The sequence below is a fragment of the Hyaena hyaena genome, unplaced genomic scaffold (assembly GCF_003009895.1).
Source record: "Hyaena hyaena isolate Hyena2069 unplaced genomic scaffold, ASM300989v1 scaffold_381, whole genome shotgun sequence".
In the NCBI taxonomy this organism is placed as follows: domain Eukaryota; kingdom Metazoa; phylum Chordata; class Mammalia; order Carnivora; family Hyaenidae; genus Hyaena; species Hyaena hyaena.
This window is the reverse complement of record NW_024081012.1, coordinates 1,658,085-1,678,645: the sequence shown is the minus strand read 5'-3', so window position 1 is coordinate 1,678,645 and position 20,561 is coordinate 1,658,085. Positions and strand designations below refer to the sequence as shown.

The 20,561-nt window shown below is 35.9% G+C and overlaps 1 protein-coding gene across 7 annotated transcripts in view; it reads left to right on the top strand.

Moving 5' to 3' along the window:
• The window catches only part of GTDC1 (glycosyltransferase like domain containing 1), a 329,154-nt gene that overhangs the window by 77,631 nt on the left and 230,962 nt on the right, over positions 1-20,561 (top strand). For 6 of the 7 annotated variants that reach the window (XM_039250740.1, XM_039250743.1, XM_039250744.1 and 3 more), the window contains 2 exons: positions 15,391-15,558; positions 18,961-19,134. In XM_039250740.1, coding sequence (XP_039106671.1) covers positions 15,391-15,558; positions 18,961-19,134 — 342 coding nt within the window. Of the gene's footprint in view, positions 1-9,180; positions 9,186-15,390; positions 15,559-18,960; positions 19,135-20,561 lie in introns of those variants that run through there. The other variant, XM_039250741.1, reaches the window with a different exon arrangement.

The following is a 20,561-nucleotide window of genomic DNA, read 5'->3' as shown; positions in this document are numbered from 1 at the left end:
GCCTGGTAGTTGATTTTAGTTTGATTTTTTCAGGCCAAGTGTTCCCTACCATTCTTCCACACCAAACTCAGACATCCCAAGTTATATCATCCTTATGACCAATTTAAAGGATTTCCAGTATTTTCTCTGGGTTGCACGGGCTTGTCTTAGGGGTAGCTACGTAATGTATGTGCAAAGGAAGGGCTGTGAAGAGAAGGAAAAGAGTCAAGTTAGGTGAAGTTCCAGACCACCTGCTCCTGATTTACTCAACAGTATTTTTATGTATTTTACATATAGGAATTTTGTGTAAATATTTCTTTGGGAAAAGTGATTGCTTTGGGAAATTTTGAGAATTAATCCATCATCTACTGCAGATACAAGGATCTCGTTAGTGCTCTCTCCCCATTAGCTGTTGATGAGACTGGTGGATTGAGTACGTGTTGAGTGCTGGGCTTTGTAAGCACTGTCTTAGGCGTCCCCGTCTTCTCTTGGGCTATTGAATAATTACTACTCTGCAATCTTCATTTATCCCTGTGGTTCTGTACTCACTTATTTTTTTATTCTCACTTTTTTGGGAAGATCTTATTTATAATTTCAAAATATTCAAAATCTATATCAAAGATTTCAAAATCTGTGTCCACAGCCTCACTGCCATGTCATACCGTGTGATGTTTGGGGAGTCACGTGGCTGCGTTTTCTTATTTGTACAACTTATGCCATTTCCTTCCCAACCCTAGAATGATTGAGAGAGAGAGAGAGAGAAAGAGAGAGAGAGAGAGAGAGAGAAAGAGGAGGTATGAGTTTATAAATTACACAGGTATACAGAATAGAATTGTTTTTATTGCTGTAGTGGCATCTTCAAGACTGTATTTCTAACTTTTGATTGAAGGGAATGCTTGTTTCTGTGAAATCTGATATCATACACTTAAGATTTTTTAATCGTCACTCAGACTTTCCTTGTCTGCACATCAGACACCGCCCTTGGTTTTATATTTTTATCAATGACACATCGTTCCAGCAGTCAGTATATCTCAAAATCTCTCAAGCACCTCCTAATCCTTTCTCCTCCTCTTGAGTCTTACTGTTATCACACTTTTTCAGGCCTTTGCTGCAACATGTCTGCATTATTATAATAATCCCATAACTAGTCCCCCTGTCTTCAGTCTTTACCTCTTCTGCTATGTCTACTGTGGAGGTTTTGTTTATTTTTTTAGTTTTGTTTTATCATTTTTGCTTTCTGTTTCTCTTCTCCCCCCCCCCGCCCCAAAGCATAGCCTCCTTGCTTATGAAAGAAACATCAGTGTCCTCCTGATGCTGGCACGCTGCAGTTAAGGTTTGTCATCTCTGCCTTCAATGTCCTCTATAGTATATACATAATCTGCATTTACAGCTTCTGCTTTATGAACCTCCTGTTGAGCTAAACTCTGTCTTTTCCAAAAGAATGTTGACCCCTTTTACTTCTGGGCCTTTCCATGGGTTCCTCTGCAATGTCTTCACTTTGTTGAAAAACTACTGATCAGTTTTGTGAAGCCAGTTGAAAACAGAACCTCCGTGAGTGACGTATTTGTAATTTTCCCCTAAACAAATGTGCTTATGACTCTTCTCTCTGGAACCCACTATGGCACTGCTCTTTACCTCTATCTCCCAACTACTCCATGCCTGTAGGGTACTAAGTAATTGTGTAAAACAGTTACCTCATTCTTAAGCTTACTTGATCACTGTGTATCTGTTTCTTTGTAAACCATATTTTGAAACAGCCTCAGCTTCATGATCAGAAAGTAGTTAGTGACAGACAATTTCATCTTATAGTTATGTCCTGCCATGTTACATCTACAAAAATAAAAAGTGGCTGTCAACCAGTTTTACTCTTGAAAATATGGGGTGCCATTTTAATACTGTATTTTTTTTCTTGGTAGGATGCAGGAATCTGTAGTAAGAGAATTATTTCAGCCATTGTTATTTATGTTCATGTTGAAATATAGTTGAATGAAAATACCTTTTAATCAGAAACTAACATTTTATAGAAAAAGTAAATTTACTCACTCCTGGAAAAATGTTTCCCCTGTTCTTGTCTTTGGTTAATGTTCAGAAGGACATTTCTTTTTGTTTGTAGTTTGTACATCCCTGTTTTAAGGAATTAGGCTCTGATTTGTATTATTTCAAATTAGCCAATCCTTTGCTAGTTTAATATTGTCAACCATTCACTCTTAATTGTTTTCTTAAATGACAGAAAATAAAATGCAAAACCACACCCTATATTAATGTAACTTTATGGTTAAGATTTTACATTCACAAAAGTCCAGAAATTTAAAGTTATAGTTCCCCAAAGAATCCTAATTCAGTCACATTGCATAAACTGATATTAAGGCTGAAATGTATCATCATTACAGTAATGCAGAATACTCATATATGCATGAGGACACAGTTATGGTTGCTGAGGGAACCATAATTTTGGATTTTCTGAGTTTTTTTGCACATACAATATCAACCATAATGTTAAGTTAATGCAGTTTTTTTCATCGACTCTGTAATATATTTGTTGCTATGTTTATCTTAAAAATAAATTTTCATTGACTCTGTTTTTTTCTTCTGTATGTCTATAAACCTATCCTTACAGAGATCCAATGTCCCTACAAAGAGAACCACCTAAGGAATATTTCTGTATAAAAATAGTTTTTTGCCTCATGTATACTCATATTCTCTCTGCCTTTCTCTCGCACACACATACACACACAGCCTCACACACTTATGTTACATTCTGGCACATTATAGAAGCAGGTAGCATATCCACTACCTGCTGTTGAAAGTGTTGACGATACTGAATTATTTATTCTATCTTCTACACTCTCCAAAATCGTTTTGGGTACTTTGACACATTTTGGTCTCTTCCATATGGATACTTCATGGTGGCAGAGTTGCCAGATGCTCAGGTTTTGTGACAGTCTTAGTTTTTCAAGGACTGTAGGAATATTCTTGGGAGAATCTCGCCTTGTTACTGAATCCTATGGAGTGGCAAAATACTAACGTTTCTTTGAAAGTGTTTTTTTTCAGGCAAGGAGTTATTATAAAAAAAGTTATCAGAATGTCCCATTCGAGTGTATTTAACTTGGGGTACTTAGTAATGGAGCGGTTTATTATGAAATTCATTTGTGATGAGTTGGCATCACTAATAATGAGCAATAATAGCAGTATATGTGAGTTTGGGGACTAAAACAAAGTTACTTAAAATATCAAATATTAACTCTCATATAACTTCAGCCCTTTGTTTATATCTCCATTGCCAAATTGCAAAGATGAGGAGCAGGATGTCAAATCTGTCTTACCTTATTATGCCTTATCTACTTTACATAAATATACATATATATTCCAAACATATATTTCATATAATATAAATATGCTGAATATTTGCCTAATTAAATAAAACACAGGTATTTGCTTTTCTTCTGCAGTATTAATGGAAACTCATAATCTTCCTCTTTTTCCAATCCCTGCCCTTCACACATTACTGGACTGGAAATTTTCTTCCATCTTCTAATATTCATCTCAAGTGTTATCTCCTTTAAAGCCTTTCTGGCTTTGCCAGGCCAGGTCTGAGGTTGCTTTCTTGCTTCCCTCATGGCATTCTGTGTGTTTCCAGACATTCCCAGAACAGTGCTATATGCAAATGCAAAGGGGAAGAAAGGAAAGGACTGACTTAGAAGGGGCGCATCATGCTGTGCCTTATTTGAAAATGTCTTACATGGTGGAAGGAGGCTTTGGATGGCTTTTAGGTGACCTGTGATATGTGACCCTCAGACACAGGCAATGGAAAATTCAAATAACATTGAGACTCAGATATCTGTTGTGAGGCTCTAATGCATATTTACACCCAGTTTCAAGTACTTTCCTCTATTGTGTGGAGAGAAAAGGAGGAACATGGTCAAAGATGGTTTTTCTATTTTTTTGCTTCAATGAATGGGCTTTTGTTTTCCCACTAAATGGAAAACATTTTATTTTATTTTTAAGTGTATTTATTTATTTTGAGAGAGAGCATGCCCGTGAGTGGGGAGAGGCCGGGGGGGAGGAGAGACTCTCAAGCATGGGACTCCATGTCATGAACTATGAGATCGTGACCTGAGTGGAAATCAAGAGTTCCACGCTTGGGGTGTCTGCATGGCTCCGTAGGTTAACAGTCCAACTTCAGCTCAGGTCATGATCTCACGGTTTGTGAGTTTGAGCCTCACGTCGGGCTCTGTGCTGACAGCTCAGAGCCTCAAGCCTGCTTCGAATTCTGTGTCTCTGTCTCTATCTGCCCTTTCCCCACTTGGCACTTTGCCTCTCACATTCGCTCTCAAAATAAATGAGCATTAAAAAAAAAAAGAGTCTGATGCTTAACCAATTGGGCCACCCAGACACCCCAAATGAAGACTATTTTAATCCCAACATCTAACTTGAAGCTGCTCCCACCATTGGAATTAGGAGGCAGGCTCCCAAGCAACACCTGTGACTGACTTCCTTTTTTATCATGGACTCTCTACTGGTCCCAGGGTTGCCTCTGACTGGCTAATCCAGGGCAGGTGACCTCACTTCATGCTCCTCTGTCACCTGCTAAGCAAGTGTGGCCTGGGGTATTTTATAGACTGTTGTATTTAGTGAGTCCCACATAGAGTGTAGAATCATAGGTGAGACCAAGAAAAACTATGCCATATAGGTTGTGTTGAATGACCTCAGGACTTCATTTTTGGATTATCTTAATGACATCGTTTATATAGTGTTTTGTACTTTTCATCTGTTTTTTCCTCCTATACCTATGTCTACATTACTTACTTAAAAAAAAAAAAAAGGCAATTATTTCAGTTGTGATCAAGGGAAGCATGTTAACAAAATGGTATTTGTGAAACTTAGATAGCCATGTAGAAGATTTTTATTTTTCAAAAATGCTTATTTATTTGTTTTGAGAGAGAAAGTAAGCAGAGAGGGGCGGAGAGAGCGGGAGAGAGAAAATCCTAAGCAGGCTTCATGCTCAGCATGGACCATGATGCAGGGCTTGATCCTAAAACCATGAGATCATGATATGAGCGGAAACCAAGAGCCGGACGCTCAACTGACTGAGCCGCCAGGTATCCCAGCCAGTAGAAGATTTTTAAATTTTCATTTTACTATTAAAATAGGAAGTTTTAATTTTTAAAAAGCTAGCTTTCGAATGTTTTCCCCTCGGTGATGTAAACTGGGAAGCACATTCTTAGAATTTTTACATTGTTGGCTTGGTGAGAAAGAGACGACAGGGCTAAGAAATCAATGTTTATAAAAAGTCTCATCTTAAAAAAAAAAGTATGAAAGACTGGTCACAGTGAGTACCACCTTCAGATTCTTTTTCTGTTGTAGATGGACTATATTATTTAATATTTCACTCTCCCAGATACTTTTTGAGTGCCTACTGTGTACAGTATATTCTGCTGGCTTTGACTTTTGTAATTAGTTATCTAATGGTACCCTTATAATTAAAGTGATGTGTAAAATAGCAAAACATTGGGGATACTAACTAAATTACTTGTGGGGAGGTATTTCTTCAAATGGCATATTAAGCACCAAATTCAGGGAAGATTTCAAAGAACTGTCTTGGACTTGCCAAAACAAACACAGGAGAAATAATCAAAACACAGGGATAATCTCTATGAGGAGCGTAACAACAAAATGTCACAAATCAAATGATAGAACAGCTCAATAGAATATAGGATTCTGGGAAGCAAATTTAAAACAAATACTCATAAGCACCAAAAAATTTAGGTCTTATGACCGATTATAGAAAGACCGAATATTTAGGAGACACTTTATTTTGTGCTTGTTAATTTTAGCTGTCGATGTGACTAAGTAAAAATAGCAAGTAACCATATTTTCCCTTGTTAGTTTACTTGTTATTTGAGTACAAAATACTTTACTTTCCATGGCTGTCAAGAGTATTTTACTTGATGTACCGGGAGGCAGATATTGTTATTATTGTTGTTGTTATGATTGCTTTAACTATTTCTGTGTCATAATATTCAAGCCTAAATGATGGTAATATCTAAAAGCCACTCTGTGCCTGCCTGTCGTTTGTTCCTCAGACTTGTGCCTGAACTGAGCTTTCTGTATCTATTTGAGTAGTAGTCTTTCTACCTTAACTGGTCAGAGTGTCCTTGTATGTGTGTAATCTTAGACAACACAGATAGGTTAGAGTAATGACAGGACCTATATCTGTTACCTTGGGTCTCTGGTCTTCCAACTTTATAATTTTTAGAAATGAACTCCAGGGACTCATGAGTGGCATGAACTAAAGGGCAAAGAATATTCCAATATAAAGTGATACGCCGCTGTTAAGGAATAGTCTACGATAGATTAATCATGAGGTGAATTATAAATATTTCACATACTAATTATATTAGTTTATGGAGATAAAACACCATATGAAGTGTTCCCAGCACACTCAGCAAGTTAGATGTGCTTTGCATGTTAATTGACTTACTTCTTCTTCAAGGCCGCTGATCATGAATCCCTGAAGAAGACAAATTTTTATCATGATACTGTACATTCCTGATCTTTGTCCCAGGCTGACACCTGCCTTTCCCCAAGAGTTCCTTTCCTTTGGATTGTGTCATGAGTCCCTGATATTTTAGGATGGTGAAGCAGAGAACAGTGCCTGATGTATTATTAGGGACCCTAAGAAAAAAGAATGGGCTCAATGAAAAATGACATCGAATAATGCATCCTAGAATTGTGTTAAGTCTTCAAATAAGAAGGTAAATTCTTTCTTTTGGGGACATGAGCCCAATTAACTTATTAATTAATTAATGTATTTACTTACTCACTTATCTGAAAATATTTGAGCACCTGATGGGATAAGGAAAAGGAAAATATAGGGCATGTCCTAAGAAAACTTAAAATCCAGAGTGGTAACTGTCCTGTTAGAGAAACTAGAGGGTACTAAAGAAAAGAACAGCAGATCTAATTTATCTTATCAAGGAATATATACTTTAATGGGAGAAAATAAGATAACATATGAAATATTGGAGAAACACATAGAACAGATATGTAAAATTACATAACAAGCCAAGAGCCCACATTTTTAACAGACACAGTGGGTGACTGGGTGCTTTAGTTTAATTAAATCTCCAATGCAATTTCTTTCATGAGTTTATTATTTGTTATCTTTAGTTACCTTCTGGTCACTCCACTTATATTCCACATTTGTAGAAACTGTCCCTTCATTGCTTCTCCATTCCAGCCCCTGAATTATTTCTCCTCTTGTATAAAGGAATCTCGCCACTACCTATCTGCGCAAGCTAGCAACTTTAGAGTTACCCCTAGCCTGTTCCTCCAGTAACCAAGTCAGATATTTCTGTTGTCTTCATTGCTTTTGATATCAGCTGCTTCTCTCTATCCCAGTTCTTGACCATGTACTTGTTATTTCAGTAGGCTGACTCCTTTGTGTGACATAGGGTGGCCACCTTGATTTCATCTCTTCAAGAGATCCTTCACTGATGGTGATTAGCTTTCTATGGTTTGTCTAACAGTATAATCACTCAGTAAATATGTGATCAAAGAAGAGATGAAATAAAACCATTCAGATTAGTACCGTTCTTATACCATGCATATATTTTTTTCTCAAACACAGACTATAATGAGAAGTACTAGGAATCACTGAGTCACATTCTAATCCTAGACAATTCAAAATCAGTGTGGAAGAACTGAAAAAAAAAATAGAGGCTTTGGGTCCAGCTCAACTTGGAATTGAAAAACTCATCTTTGCTTTTTGGTAACCGCTATTGCCTTAGCACTTAACCATACTTCTCATGCTTTAGTTTCTTAGTAAAATGGAAATAATAAGACAAATCTCTAAGGAAGATGATTAAATTAGACAATATATGTAAAACCTTGCATAATACATGGTTCCTTGTCTTCTTTTAGAATATGATCACATGGCTGTTGGAGAGCTGTGTTTTAAACAAATTGGTTTTATCTTTGAATATAGATAGAACAACCTCTCTTATTTGGAGAGTGGTAGTGATACTTTGATTCCTTATTCTCTCATTTTACTATTGTTTTTCTCAGCCAACGAGCATTCACAACTCAGTTAGTTAAGGCTAATAGGAAGAAATAAAGCATTGTTAACGTAATTATAAATGTATAGTGGATCCCTCTATTAATGATAAAATATGAACTTGGCAAACTTCTTATGCTACACTTGGGTGCCTCTAGGTCTGATGGAAGACCACATTTCCACATTTGACTACTCACTTTCTTCAAACCCTAAACTTTAAGCAACTGTCCCTCTTCTCTGACTGAATTCAAATAGCTAGGCCTGATCCTTCCAGAGCCAAGATCTCAGGACCCATGCCCCCCTCACTACTCTCAATATACTTGACCCTTTCTGGTCTTCCACTCTTCTTCATTCTCTCTTCCTCCTCTGAACTCATAGCCTTTAGAGTCTCCCTTCGTTCACTATCAGTCTTGCACTGCTTTGTGACATTTCTTGTCTAGAACAGAGCTGTTATTTGTTTTTTTTATTCTTATTTAATGTTTCCTGTTTTATGGAAACATTTTGCTTGTTATATTTTGCCTGTTATATTGCCAGCTCTTTTGGAACAGGAATGCTACCAATACTTATTAGTTTGTCGAGACTTTAACAGTGTTTTGATTAGTTGACTAATTGATAGATTGTCTAAAACAGATATAAATGTTGTGAGTGGTTCTAATTCCCTTGTGTCTTACAAGAATACTCTTAATAGATTCTAGTCCTAGAATGTACCAAAAATATTTGTGGACACAGTAAAAATTCTAATTTATTTATAATATTTTCAACAGTAGACACACCCACCCTCCTATTTCTTCCTTTCTTGTTATCAACATAATTACTGGGTGTCTTTTATAGATAAGTCATGATACCAGGAATTAAAAGACTTGAGAGGTAGCTTGAGAAATTTAAGAGACCGTGAATTTAAGTGGTACCTTTAGCTAAAAAAAAACTTCATGTATGTATACAATCTGTCTCCTTAGGTGTCTCCTTAGGTGACTGTAAGGCAGGTCAGGATGTTGGTGATGTGGAGTGGATAGGTGTTCAGAAACCAGTTGGTGATCTTGTTCAGTGGCATGTCCCACCTACAGACTTTGATTCCCTGCTTTCTGGACAAGTGTTCTTTGCACAGTATTCCCCTGGCCATCATGATAAGCACAGGAAAGGAACATTACATGTTGGGGAGAAAAAAGCAAAACTGACTGATTGCTTCATGCTATCCTATGGGACAACTTTTGGGAAACTAGATACTCTATTTAACAGCCTATAAATTACCCATCACAAGAACCTGGAAATTAAATGACTACATTTCCTTTTCCTTTAGATAAGACTTCCATCTTGTATTTATTTCTAATTGTTTTAGCAAATGGAAACATTTTGCTATGCATGTTCTTGAAGGTTTTTGAAAATCCATGGCATCTAAACGTGCAGTAGAAATGGTCTAATTAAGATGAAGTAGCTGACAACTAAAGCAATGTGTGTTAAAACGAATTTTGCATATCAACAATTATATGAATATTAGACCTCGGTTATCATTCTACACAGGTTTTCCAAATTAAAGAAATATATTTAAGCCAAAGACTTTTGAAGGGTTTGGGAATAATTTTCATTTACGCATGTATGTGTTATTAACCCCTATCGTATTAAAACATTATCACTACACTTTGGAAGTGACAAAGTGAAGGAAATGAAAGCATTCCTCTCTTTTACTTCTTATACCCGGTTCATCAGCAAACCCTGATACAGGCCCCTTCTCACTTCTTTTCTATTCCCCCTACTGTTCACCCATCTTCGAAGTGATTCCTTGCAATCTGTTTTCCATACAATAGTCATTGTAAAGTTTCCTGATCTTGAAAATTAATAAAACATCTCATAAAATACATAAACAAATGTCCTAGAAATATAAGAGATTATATACGATAATGTTTAAATTTTAGCAATATGTGAATAGAAGAGTCATGTCCTGGTTGTAGATATTCTGACATATCATATCATGAAATCTGTTAAAAATCAGATGTTTCAGAAATAATGTTGAACATAGCGAGTTGAAATGAAGCAAGTTAAAGTCAATTTAAAATTTCATTCCTCTGTTGCGCTAGCTACATTTCAAGTGCTCCATGGCCATATGTAGCTAGTTGCTACTATATCGGACGCTACAGATATGACATTTCCATCATCACAGAAAACACTATATCACAGTCCTAGAGAGTCTTTATCAAGGAACAAGAATCAAGATAAACGCAAAGGAACATAGAGTTTGGAAATGAGGCTAAGCAAGGTAAACGTAGACAAGGAATGTACCTGTTGAGCAAAGAGACACAACTGGAAGGCTGGAATTTACTCTTTTGTCAAAGGCTTCCTGAAGCCCTGCAAGGAATTATTTAAGAATTTAACCCTAACTAGTATTGTGTTAAATTGTGTATCCCATTATGTGAAAAATGTACTAAATGGTTTTGGGGGTAGGAAGGGTGATTGAAAGGATTTCTTGGAGAAAGATTGAGAAAGTTCATGAAGTATTATTACTAAAATGCATGTGGTGGTTTGGTTGGAATCTTGGAAGGCCCGTTTTCTTTTCTCATTTGACTGCCCTTCCATACCATTTAAGATATAAAAGTATGCATTTTGATAATAGCAGTCACACTCCTACAGGACTTAGGTGTATTTCAGCATCTCTTTTTACATATTAAGAGAATACAGTAAAAGACAAATAACCAGTTTATTCAATCTGAGCCAGAAAAAAATAAAATCTCTAATCTTGAATTTCATTAAGTTGAATTATTTTGGATTCCTTAAGCAAATATGACTCAGATTGTAAATATAATGTGCATTGGAAGCAGTTGAAACATGTGTATGGATACAATCCCAAATACACAGGACGGTGTTAATGTGCTTGCAGCACAGAGCCATTTTGATTAGACCATTATAATAGCAGCTTACTTATACTTTTGGTGAGATGGTATAAGCTAACGATGTAGCCGTTAATTTGAATTTAGCAGACATTTTAAATATAGGTTTCTCTTACAGAGACAAAAGTTGCAATTTAAAGCTCTTTGGTGGTCTAAAAACAGCTTAATTCTGTAGTAGCATGGTAATAAGTACTAATCCAGCTTATACAGTGATTGTAGTATGTCATGTTTGTGAAAGATTGCACAACTGCTTTCTCTGGTTTTTATGTTAATTTAAAAATATTAAACATAAAACCTTATAACATCTTCATGCTGAGATAAACTGTTCAATTTAACTTGTGCTCAAGCAGCAGCTGTCAGGAATTATCTTGTTCCTAGTGGTTTTTGCTGTCACCTCGTGCCCTTTCCTGTCGGAAACACAGTGTGGGATGATAAAGTGCACCTTGTTAGGATTTATTGCTTAAATAATACCTGTGGCAAGATGAACATTGGAAGCCTAGGGGTTAGCTGCTGATTGAGTGACGCCATTCATTATATTATTATTAACTTTATTTTTTAATTGATGGAAGGCACGAAGTAAAAATTGCCTATGAATCTTACCTGTATTTTGTGAGCTTCTTCATTACTTCTTTTTCGGTGTCAGTAACTTAAATATTTGAGGAATTGCTTATTGCCCACTTTAACTACTATTTTACAAGTGAAAAGAAATGTTTTCCTGACAGAGGTAATTTCCACAGTTTAGAAGTAGGGCTATTTCAAGATTAGTTACACAAATAAAATGATTTTCCTGTAAATGACTGAACAAAGTGAAGGAAGTGTTGGTGTGGGCAGTCCCAAATGGTTAATATTCTGAAAATCACTGCCACTTCACTTCTGAATGTATTACGTTCTTTCATTTGGGAGGCTTTATTTGGAATGCTCAACTGTAGATCTGGATTCCTTGATTGTGGATTAGCTAGTAAGTAGGGTAAAGAGAGGAGAGGCATAAGGTAGGAGCAGAGTGAAAGGCTCACCTTGGCTAAACATTTGCTGCAGATGGTCCATCCTGAGCATAATTCTCATGTAATAAATTAACAGTTGGATTATGATTAGAAATACATATGTGATGAGGGTGCCTGGGTGGCTCAGTTGATTAACTGTCCAACTTTGGGTCGGTCATGATCTTATGGTTTGTGGGTTTGAGTCCCATGTTGGGGTCTGTGCTGAAAGCTCAAAGCCTGGAGCCTGCATTGGATTCTGTGTCTCCCTCTCTCTCTGCGCCTCCCCTGCTCATGCTCTGTTTCTCTGTGTCTCTCAAAAATAAATAAATGTTAAAAATAAAAAATTAAAAAAATTAAAAATTAAAAAATGATGAGTGCTTTGTTTATGAAATATATTTTTCCTTTATTCTCACTACCATTTAGTGCATATTCCCTCAAATTTGTAGTTACATGAATGTATAACTAGATGAAATTTTGAAGACAAGATCAGTGAATTATACCATTCATTTAGATTAATCAATTGTTAACATTTTATACATTTAAAAATATCTGCCTATGCAAAAATATACTTATGAATATTATTGTTATTAGTAGCCTTTTGATTGAACCATGTAAGAATTAGTTGTAGACAGCATGACCTTTCACATGTAAACAATTCAGTATGTGTCTCCTAAGAATAAGGTTATTCTCCTACATGACCATAATAAAATTAGTACACTTAAGAAACTTAAGATTGATTAAAAATTATAGTCTTATATGGAATCCATATTCAGAGTTTCCCTATTGTCCTTAAAATGTCCTTTATAACTGTCTTTTCCTCATCTAGTATCCAGTCAAGAATCACACATTGTATTTTGTTTGGTGTCTCTTTATTTTCCTTTAATCTAGATTTTTTTTTCTTTATGACATTGACAGTTTTGGAGATTGAGCCCAGTTATTTTGCATATTATTTGTCTGAAAATATTGTTTCCTCATGACCAAATTCAGATCAGACAATTTTGGGGTTTTTTAAATTACTTTTTTAAGAGTTTATTGTCAAGTTGGTTTCCATATAACACCCAGTGCTCATCCCCACAAGTGCCCTCCTCCATGCCCATCTCCCCCCTTCCCCTTCAGGCATTTTTGGCAGGAAAACTACATTGGTGATTTGTATCTTTCTCAGTGCATCACATTGGGAAATACATATCACTTGTCCTATTACTGTTCATATTAAGTTTGATCATGTGGGTAAATTGATATCTACCAAATTTCTCCATGAAGGTACCTTTTTTTTTGAAGTTAATTAGTAATGTGGGGGCTGCATTTAATGAATTTTTCAGCCTTCTATGTGAAAAACATTGAACTTGTTCAGGTCTTATGATTAAGAATGAGTCACTGCTTGCTGTAGTATTGTATGGAGAGAGAGGAGGGGATATTACTCAATAATTAGACCCACAAGTCACCATCCATTTTAAGGAAAATATTGATCGATTGAGATATTATAAGTTCTCTCTACTTAGGATCGGATTTGTAGATAAGTAAATATCTTCATATTTCAGAATTTTCCATTTAAGTTTTATTTATTTATTTATTTTTTTTTAAAATGTTTTATTTATTTCTAAGAGAGAGAGAGACAGCGTGAGCAGGGGAGGGTCAGAGAGAGAGGGAGTCACAGACTCTGAAACAGGCTCCAGGCTCTGAGCTGGCAGTCAGCACAGAGCCCGACGCGGGGCTCGAACCCACGAACCGCGAGATCATGACCTAAGCGAAAGTCGGACGCTTAACCGACTCAGCCACCCAGGCGCCCCCATTCAAGTTTTAGAAAGGCTTATACTTGGTGGTGGTGGTGGTGGTGATATTTTTGGACAAAATAAAGCATTTTTTAATCACAATTTTTGTATGTGCTTTAGTTGAATACAGGTAATAAATAAAAAAAATAAATACATCCACTTTGTAAGATTTTTTTTTTTTACTTCAAAGCATTAAACCATTATATTAATGGTTTAATACAGCCATGTGGCTTTAAAGAGAGATCACAGACTTTTTTTTTTTTTTTTTGGTCTTCATATGCTATATTTAGTCCATGAAGAAGACACTTGAATTCCTTTATGATATATACACTTATCATGTAATCATTCTTTCTATGTGAAAGGCTAGTGCTACAGATCATATAAACACCTGAAGTTAGCCATTTGGCTTGTCTGCAAGGGAAAACTTATAGTGGTTGTAATCATGATAATAACAAGTATGATATTTTGTATTTATTAAGTACACAAAAAATCATTGGTAGTGTTTAAGTAGTCCACAACCAATTCATATCCATGGCATAATGAAAGGTACTTCCGGCTTTAGAGGACCAGGAATCTGCTTTGCCACTTTCTACCAGTGTGATTCTACCAGTAAACACAAAACTCTTAACCTTCTTGAACCTCATTTTTTTAGAATGGGAACTAAAGCTGTAAGGGTCAAGTGATGCTACATTATGTTATAAAGGTGGCATTCCATCAAAATTGTGCCATCTAAATGTCCTCAGTTCTTCAGGGACTATAATTTGTCCCTCATTTGTGTCCATATGTGGTAGGCACCTCGTTAGTGAAACATTTCCAGGTTGTCCTAGATGGTTATTACTCATTTGTTGTCTGTTTCTCTTAATTCTTTGTTTGTGTCACTGTTGCAGGCAGCATTTATCCTGGTGGGCTGTCTTGGTTCATCTTCTCCGGTTTTTCTGGTTAGACTCTGTCTGGCACACAGTAGGCATTTCATAAATGTTTGTGCAATGAATAAACAAATGGACACTCTTTCATTTATAAACATGATAGGTAAGCTTTCAGTTCCTTTTTCCCCAAAGATAAAGAATCAGTTTTCTTCTTCTTTTTTATATTTATGTTTTATATAAGAGGTTTTATAGATCATACATTACTGGATTATACATCTGGTGCCATTAGCAGTCCAGTAATGGAGAATAAAATATTTAAAAAACACAAATATTGTAGGACAGTTAAAAAAAAGGGGGGGGGCGTGGCAGATAGGACAGTGAGAAAACATGCCAAGAGAAAAAGACCACACTCAATAAATCTATTGCATAAATCAAAAGGGTTTATGTCCTAACATGAGCCTGTGCCATTCCTGCTCGTATATTGAATTTCAGTAGTTGGTTGCATAAAGAAGTAAAGTGTAATGAAACTGGCAAGCAAAGTATTCCCCAGTCAGCCTTATCTTTGTTCCATTTGTCCTTCAGATAGAGCTTTTCTTGCCTTTTTCAATAAAATCCATCCGGCTTTTTTTTTTTGCATCTCTCAGTAACTGAGCTGAGAAGACCAATGAGATTCAGGGCTTTTATAGTTCTTAGCAGCTGCTTTTTAAGAGATCAAAACTTAGAATGCTGCTACATGGTATTAAGGCTTAACTATTGATGTATCCCTATAGGGGATATGTTTTTCTTGGGGTAGGAGGAAGGGGAAGGATGACCACTTCACGTGTACATGGGATAGTTAACTTTAATTTCCTTGTTTCCTAGGGTCCTCTTTGCAAGCTCAGTGATGAACCTGACTGAACTGACTGCCCTTCGGCCTGACCTTGGGAAATTGAAAAAGATTCTGTACTTCCATGAGAACCAATTGGTATATCCTGTCAAGAAATGTCAGGAGAGGGATTTCCAATATGGATACAACCAAATTCTCTCATGGTAGGTATGGATCGTATCATTATATTTAATCTTTTGCCACGTTTTTCTTTATAGGATTGTTAACTTTTAAATCTGAAGACCTACTGTACACTTGTTTTAAAAAAAAATCTTGAAATAGGTACGTAAGTGTAAACATACCTTCCATGGTAGTAATTGCTTGTGCCTTTGCCATATATATATAAACACTCACACACACACACACACACACACACACACACACACACACACATATAAGCAGCTAATCCTTTTATAAAATGCACATATGTAACAATCTGATGATATATGTTCAACTAGTTATCTATTTTTTACAACCTTCAAAATCGAATCAAATTTTCGACAGGAGACCCTCTTCATCCCTTGATTCCATCCTGTGTTGTAGATGGGATACTTTTAGAAAAGAGCAGTTAGTCAATTCTCATCCGTTCTCTTTGACCAACCACTTTCAATATATATAGCTGGAATCAAAATTGAAATTTATAGAGGAATAAGTAATAGAGCAAGGGATTTTTGTCCTTTTTTTTTTTTTTAACTGTTTGTAGGAGAAAACTATGGAAAATGAATCTTTAGGTGGTTGTTTCTTTTTTTTCTTCCCTTCACTGAGTGTTCTGAAATCGCACAGCCTTAAAATACCATGACATTTCAAAGGTGATGGTCCTTCTCTGTTGTTACTTCAACAAAGTGTGTCTCTTGAAGCTTAGTTAATGGAAGAAGTTAATAACAACTCTGAAATGGCTTTGCTACTGTGGATCCTATTCACGTAACTGCAACAATCAAATAAAACCAGTTTGGCAGTGATAGGGTACCTCCTACCTTCTTTAATACTTATTAACAATTGGGATTGATGATGTATTTAAACAGACTTCCAGCTCTTACAAACATATTCCATAGTTTAGTTGACATAGACAAACAACTATGCGGTAATATTTCTGTGTTTTGAGCATTTCGTAAATGTTTTCCCGCAATCATTTTTACAAGCTGCTTCAATTGTGAAGTAGCAGTGCTATCAAAATAGAGTGGAACTGCTTCACGTCAAATGTCTCATAAAAAAGCAACCGTTTTAAAACTTCATAATAAAATTAAAATACTTTATTTTATATTGAAACAGAGAAGGGAAATATGTTTTAAAAACAAAAATAAAATCATTTTGTGCTTTATCAATATGGAAAACATTTGTAATATTCTTTTGATTTCTTGAATTAGCATCATTCTTTTCCTCAGATAGTGTGTGTTTATTACCCCTGAGAAATAACTGGGGAAAAAAAATTAAGCCTATTTTTCCCTTTATGGGTGGCTTTAAAGTTAATGGAAGTTACACCCACTCGTATCAGAGAGGAAATGCATGAAAAGAATATTTCTGTAGACCATCTTGGATACTTAATTTAGCATACACTGAGTTTTTAAGAATGTAAGTCGTTGGGTTGCATGCCCTAGGAGGGCAGATATCTATAAAAACTTTTAACTTCCTGCCCCTCATCTCTCTGTTTTATAAAAGATTGTTTTTGCTTAAAAGGAATGAGACTATAAAAGCTCCAACGTGGTTTTCCAGCATCGCTCTTCTTAAGAGGGTAAACCGATCGACAAGCTCAGAGAGAAAGAAGTAGACTCTATCATCGGTTGGCCTCTTACTGAGAAAAAAATGGCTCACAGTTGTCCAGAGGAAAAATAAGAGTGTCAGGAAGCAGTCCTGTCTCAGATTCTCTTTGAAAAGTATGACTGTTGCTTCCTCAAATGTTTCTTTAGTTTTCTTGCTGACTTCTGCTTTTGTTGGCACTGTCGATTTCTTTCTTGACCACTTTAGAGGTGACTGACATAAGCACTCACCTTAAATAGAGGTTTCACTAACCCTCTGACTTATGAACACATGTCATAACAGTATATTATGACCTGTGGGTCGCTATTACAATATGTGACATATGGTGAAAACAGACTAGCTGTAAAACATCCTTCAACTTTTGGTGTATTATTATATTGACTGCCTTGTTGCTTGGGGTTGCGTCAGCACTTCTTTGACATTCTTTTGTATTATTGGTGCTGTTATCACCCTTACCTCCAAATTTCCACTAGGTTGCAACTTAAAAAAAAAACAATACTTGTATGGAAAAGCAGTTTTGCAGGGGAGGCACAAAGGTGTCAGTTCAACATTCCTTTTGTAGGGTTTTTTTTTTTTTTTTTCTGCTGTGTATTAATGATAGGAACTTTGGCTGTCCTCAGTAAATGAAAGACTTGCGGTGGTATTCCTACTCTAGAAGCTCTGCTTATTCGTTTGTGTCTTGCAGTCTTGTGGACTTAGGTTTGCAGTCTTCCAGGCTTTTTAGTTTTCTTGACTGGCATTTTTAGGATAGGATGAAATAAAATTAACTGCTGTTTAAGCTTATATACCTTCTCACTAAAGCATTTGTATGCATTGTGCTGAGATCCAGTGACAATGAGACCCTGAATCATTGCCTAAAGAAAAATCATTGCTTAAACCAAAAACAATTATTTACTAAATCAGTTTTTTGACTCATAAAGGGAACATACCACATATTCAGGTTTTATCTGGCTTGCCCATGGTTATCATTCGTGTCCATTAGTTTTCAAGAAAATGTTCTGAAGACTGCTGACATATTTATGACATCTAAGATTTGTTTTCACATTTCCTTATAATAATGTATTTTATATTATTTTTATTTAAAAAATTTAAAGGGAGGAACACAATATATCTATCAAAAGTAATCACTAATATTTATTTCATTTGTTTATGAAGGTCCATGGGATCGTTCCTTCTTCTTTGGCCACCCCAAATATAATATAATAGTGAAGTAAGTTATTTGTAGAGATATCCCATATAAGTCTTCTTGTACAGTTCTAGAACTTTCAAAAGCATAATGGTTTCTTGAAGCAAGAGTTAAACCTAAAATAGACTTGAACCACTTGTATGAAGGTATGCTCTCATGGGAAATAGCTTTATCTGAACTCATCTCCTCAAAGGTAGTGAAAGCTATGGGAGATGTTCTCCTGTGTGTTGTATGGTATAAGATGATGTATATCACTGATGTAGAATCCCAATGTGAGTATTTGGGCCACAAATGAAAAGGTCTTGGTACTTACTGTTGATAATATAAAAGTCCTGGCATTGCAGAAAATTAAACTTTGTTTGAGGCCTCATAAGATCCCAGTAAATTACTTGATTCCTCTCCTGCCTTTCTTTCCTGATGCCAGAGATCTAACTACCATGATACAATGCTACAGAAACTAACTTATCTATTAGAGGCATTTTAGTAAATGCTATGGAAAGTGCCGAGTTCTTTGCAAGCCCAAGGACAGTATAAACTCTGATGAACAAAAAGGTCTTAGGCTTATAAAAAAATAGCTGTGGATGAGTGTGGGTTCGTCATTTGCATTTATCCCTTTCCTTTATAGCCTGGTGGCTGATGTGGTGGTATTCAACTCTGTTTTTAACATGGAGTCATTTCTCACCTCTATTGGAAAATTTATGAAGCTGATTCCTGATCACAGACCCAAGGATCTGGACAGCATCATCAGACCCAAATGCCAAGTTATTTACTTTCCCATCAGGTTTCCTGATGTGAGCAGGTCAGTATGTTTGACTCTGTTTTCAATATTGAATCATAAATTATTCCCCAAATGTATAGAAATTGGTGGTGTTCTTGCCAATTTTAACTTTTCAGCGTAAGCATGGTTAATTGGAGAATCAAGTTCTATTTCACCATGCTGTGATTTACAAACATTTTAAATAATCATGTGTCCAACCTATCACTGAATGGTTAGTTCTGATATTGAGTTTGTCCTTTCTTTTCTGTTATTTATTGGTTTCCCAAAGCAAGCTGCTTTGGCTTTTTAACACTTACTGTTTTGTTTCTTCCTTTGTTGTTTTGTTACAGAAGTCATTCATTGTTAAGCATATTTCTCAACCTTTGCATTCAGTTTATGCCCATGGGCTTATTATATGTATATAGCAAACTGTTGTAAGTAAATCTGTGTTAAATTGCACTGCTTGGGTCACTTTCATTTCCCAGGCTATTTTCTTCTATTTTTTTTTTCCTTTTTCCATTTTTTATTATTTATATTATCTTAATAAAGAGTTAGGTCTTCTATATTAGGTTGCAAATACACTTAATTGCCATTTCTCTTTCTCTGTTGCTAAGGACAGTTTTTACTACCCCTGTTGCTAGGCCCACCCTGAATTAACAGTGGATGATGTGGCACAAAGGGAACATTCTCAAATTCCTCTTCACTTCTGATTAAACCTAGCAAAACGGTTTTTATTACCACTAGGAATATTTCTCCCATGTTAACAGAAAGTTTACTTCAGTGGGACTCGTACTAGCTGGGGATGCTGCTGTTCATAACTGCCAATGTCCTTAAAAAGAGTTCAGGGACAGCTGTTTGCTCCCCATGCCTGAAAGGAAATCAGGAAACAATTTAATGTCTGTGCATGTTATGCAGGAGGTTGGCATTACTCTCTATATTCTGGGTTCCCCCCCCCCCACCGATTCTGGGTTCTCCCAGATTCAGCTGTGGTATCAGTAGTCTTCAGCAGCACCATTAATGCTGATTTATTTGAAGTTAATATTTCATTGAAGAAGAATCTGCCTAATACAAAATCAAGTTAGTGAGTCATAAACTTAAGTTATACAACCTTACCCAGTTTTTACTTTATGGAGTTCAGAAAACAGAGACCCAGAGAAGCAGGAGACCGGCTTGCACTCACACTACTGATTATTGTCACAGACTGGAGTCAGGTTTAGACCCTATGACTTTTGATTCAACTTTCTGTTTACTGGTCAAGCTTCCTGTCACCAAAGGTTATTTGTCAAGAACATTTGATCATTTATTTGCAGTGTTGACAACTACCAAGTTAAGTGAAACTAAGATCACATTTGATTTTCAGTTACATATGTGTATGTATAAATATGCTTATGTATATATAGTTGTTGTATTTGTATATTTATATATACAATATGCTGTATGAGAGACTTTCAACTTTTGGAAAATATAAT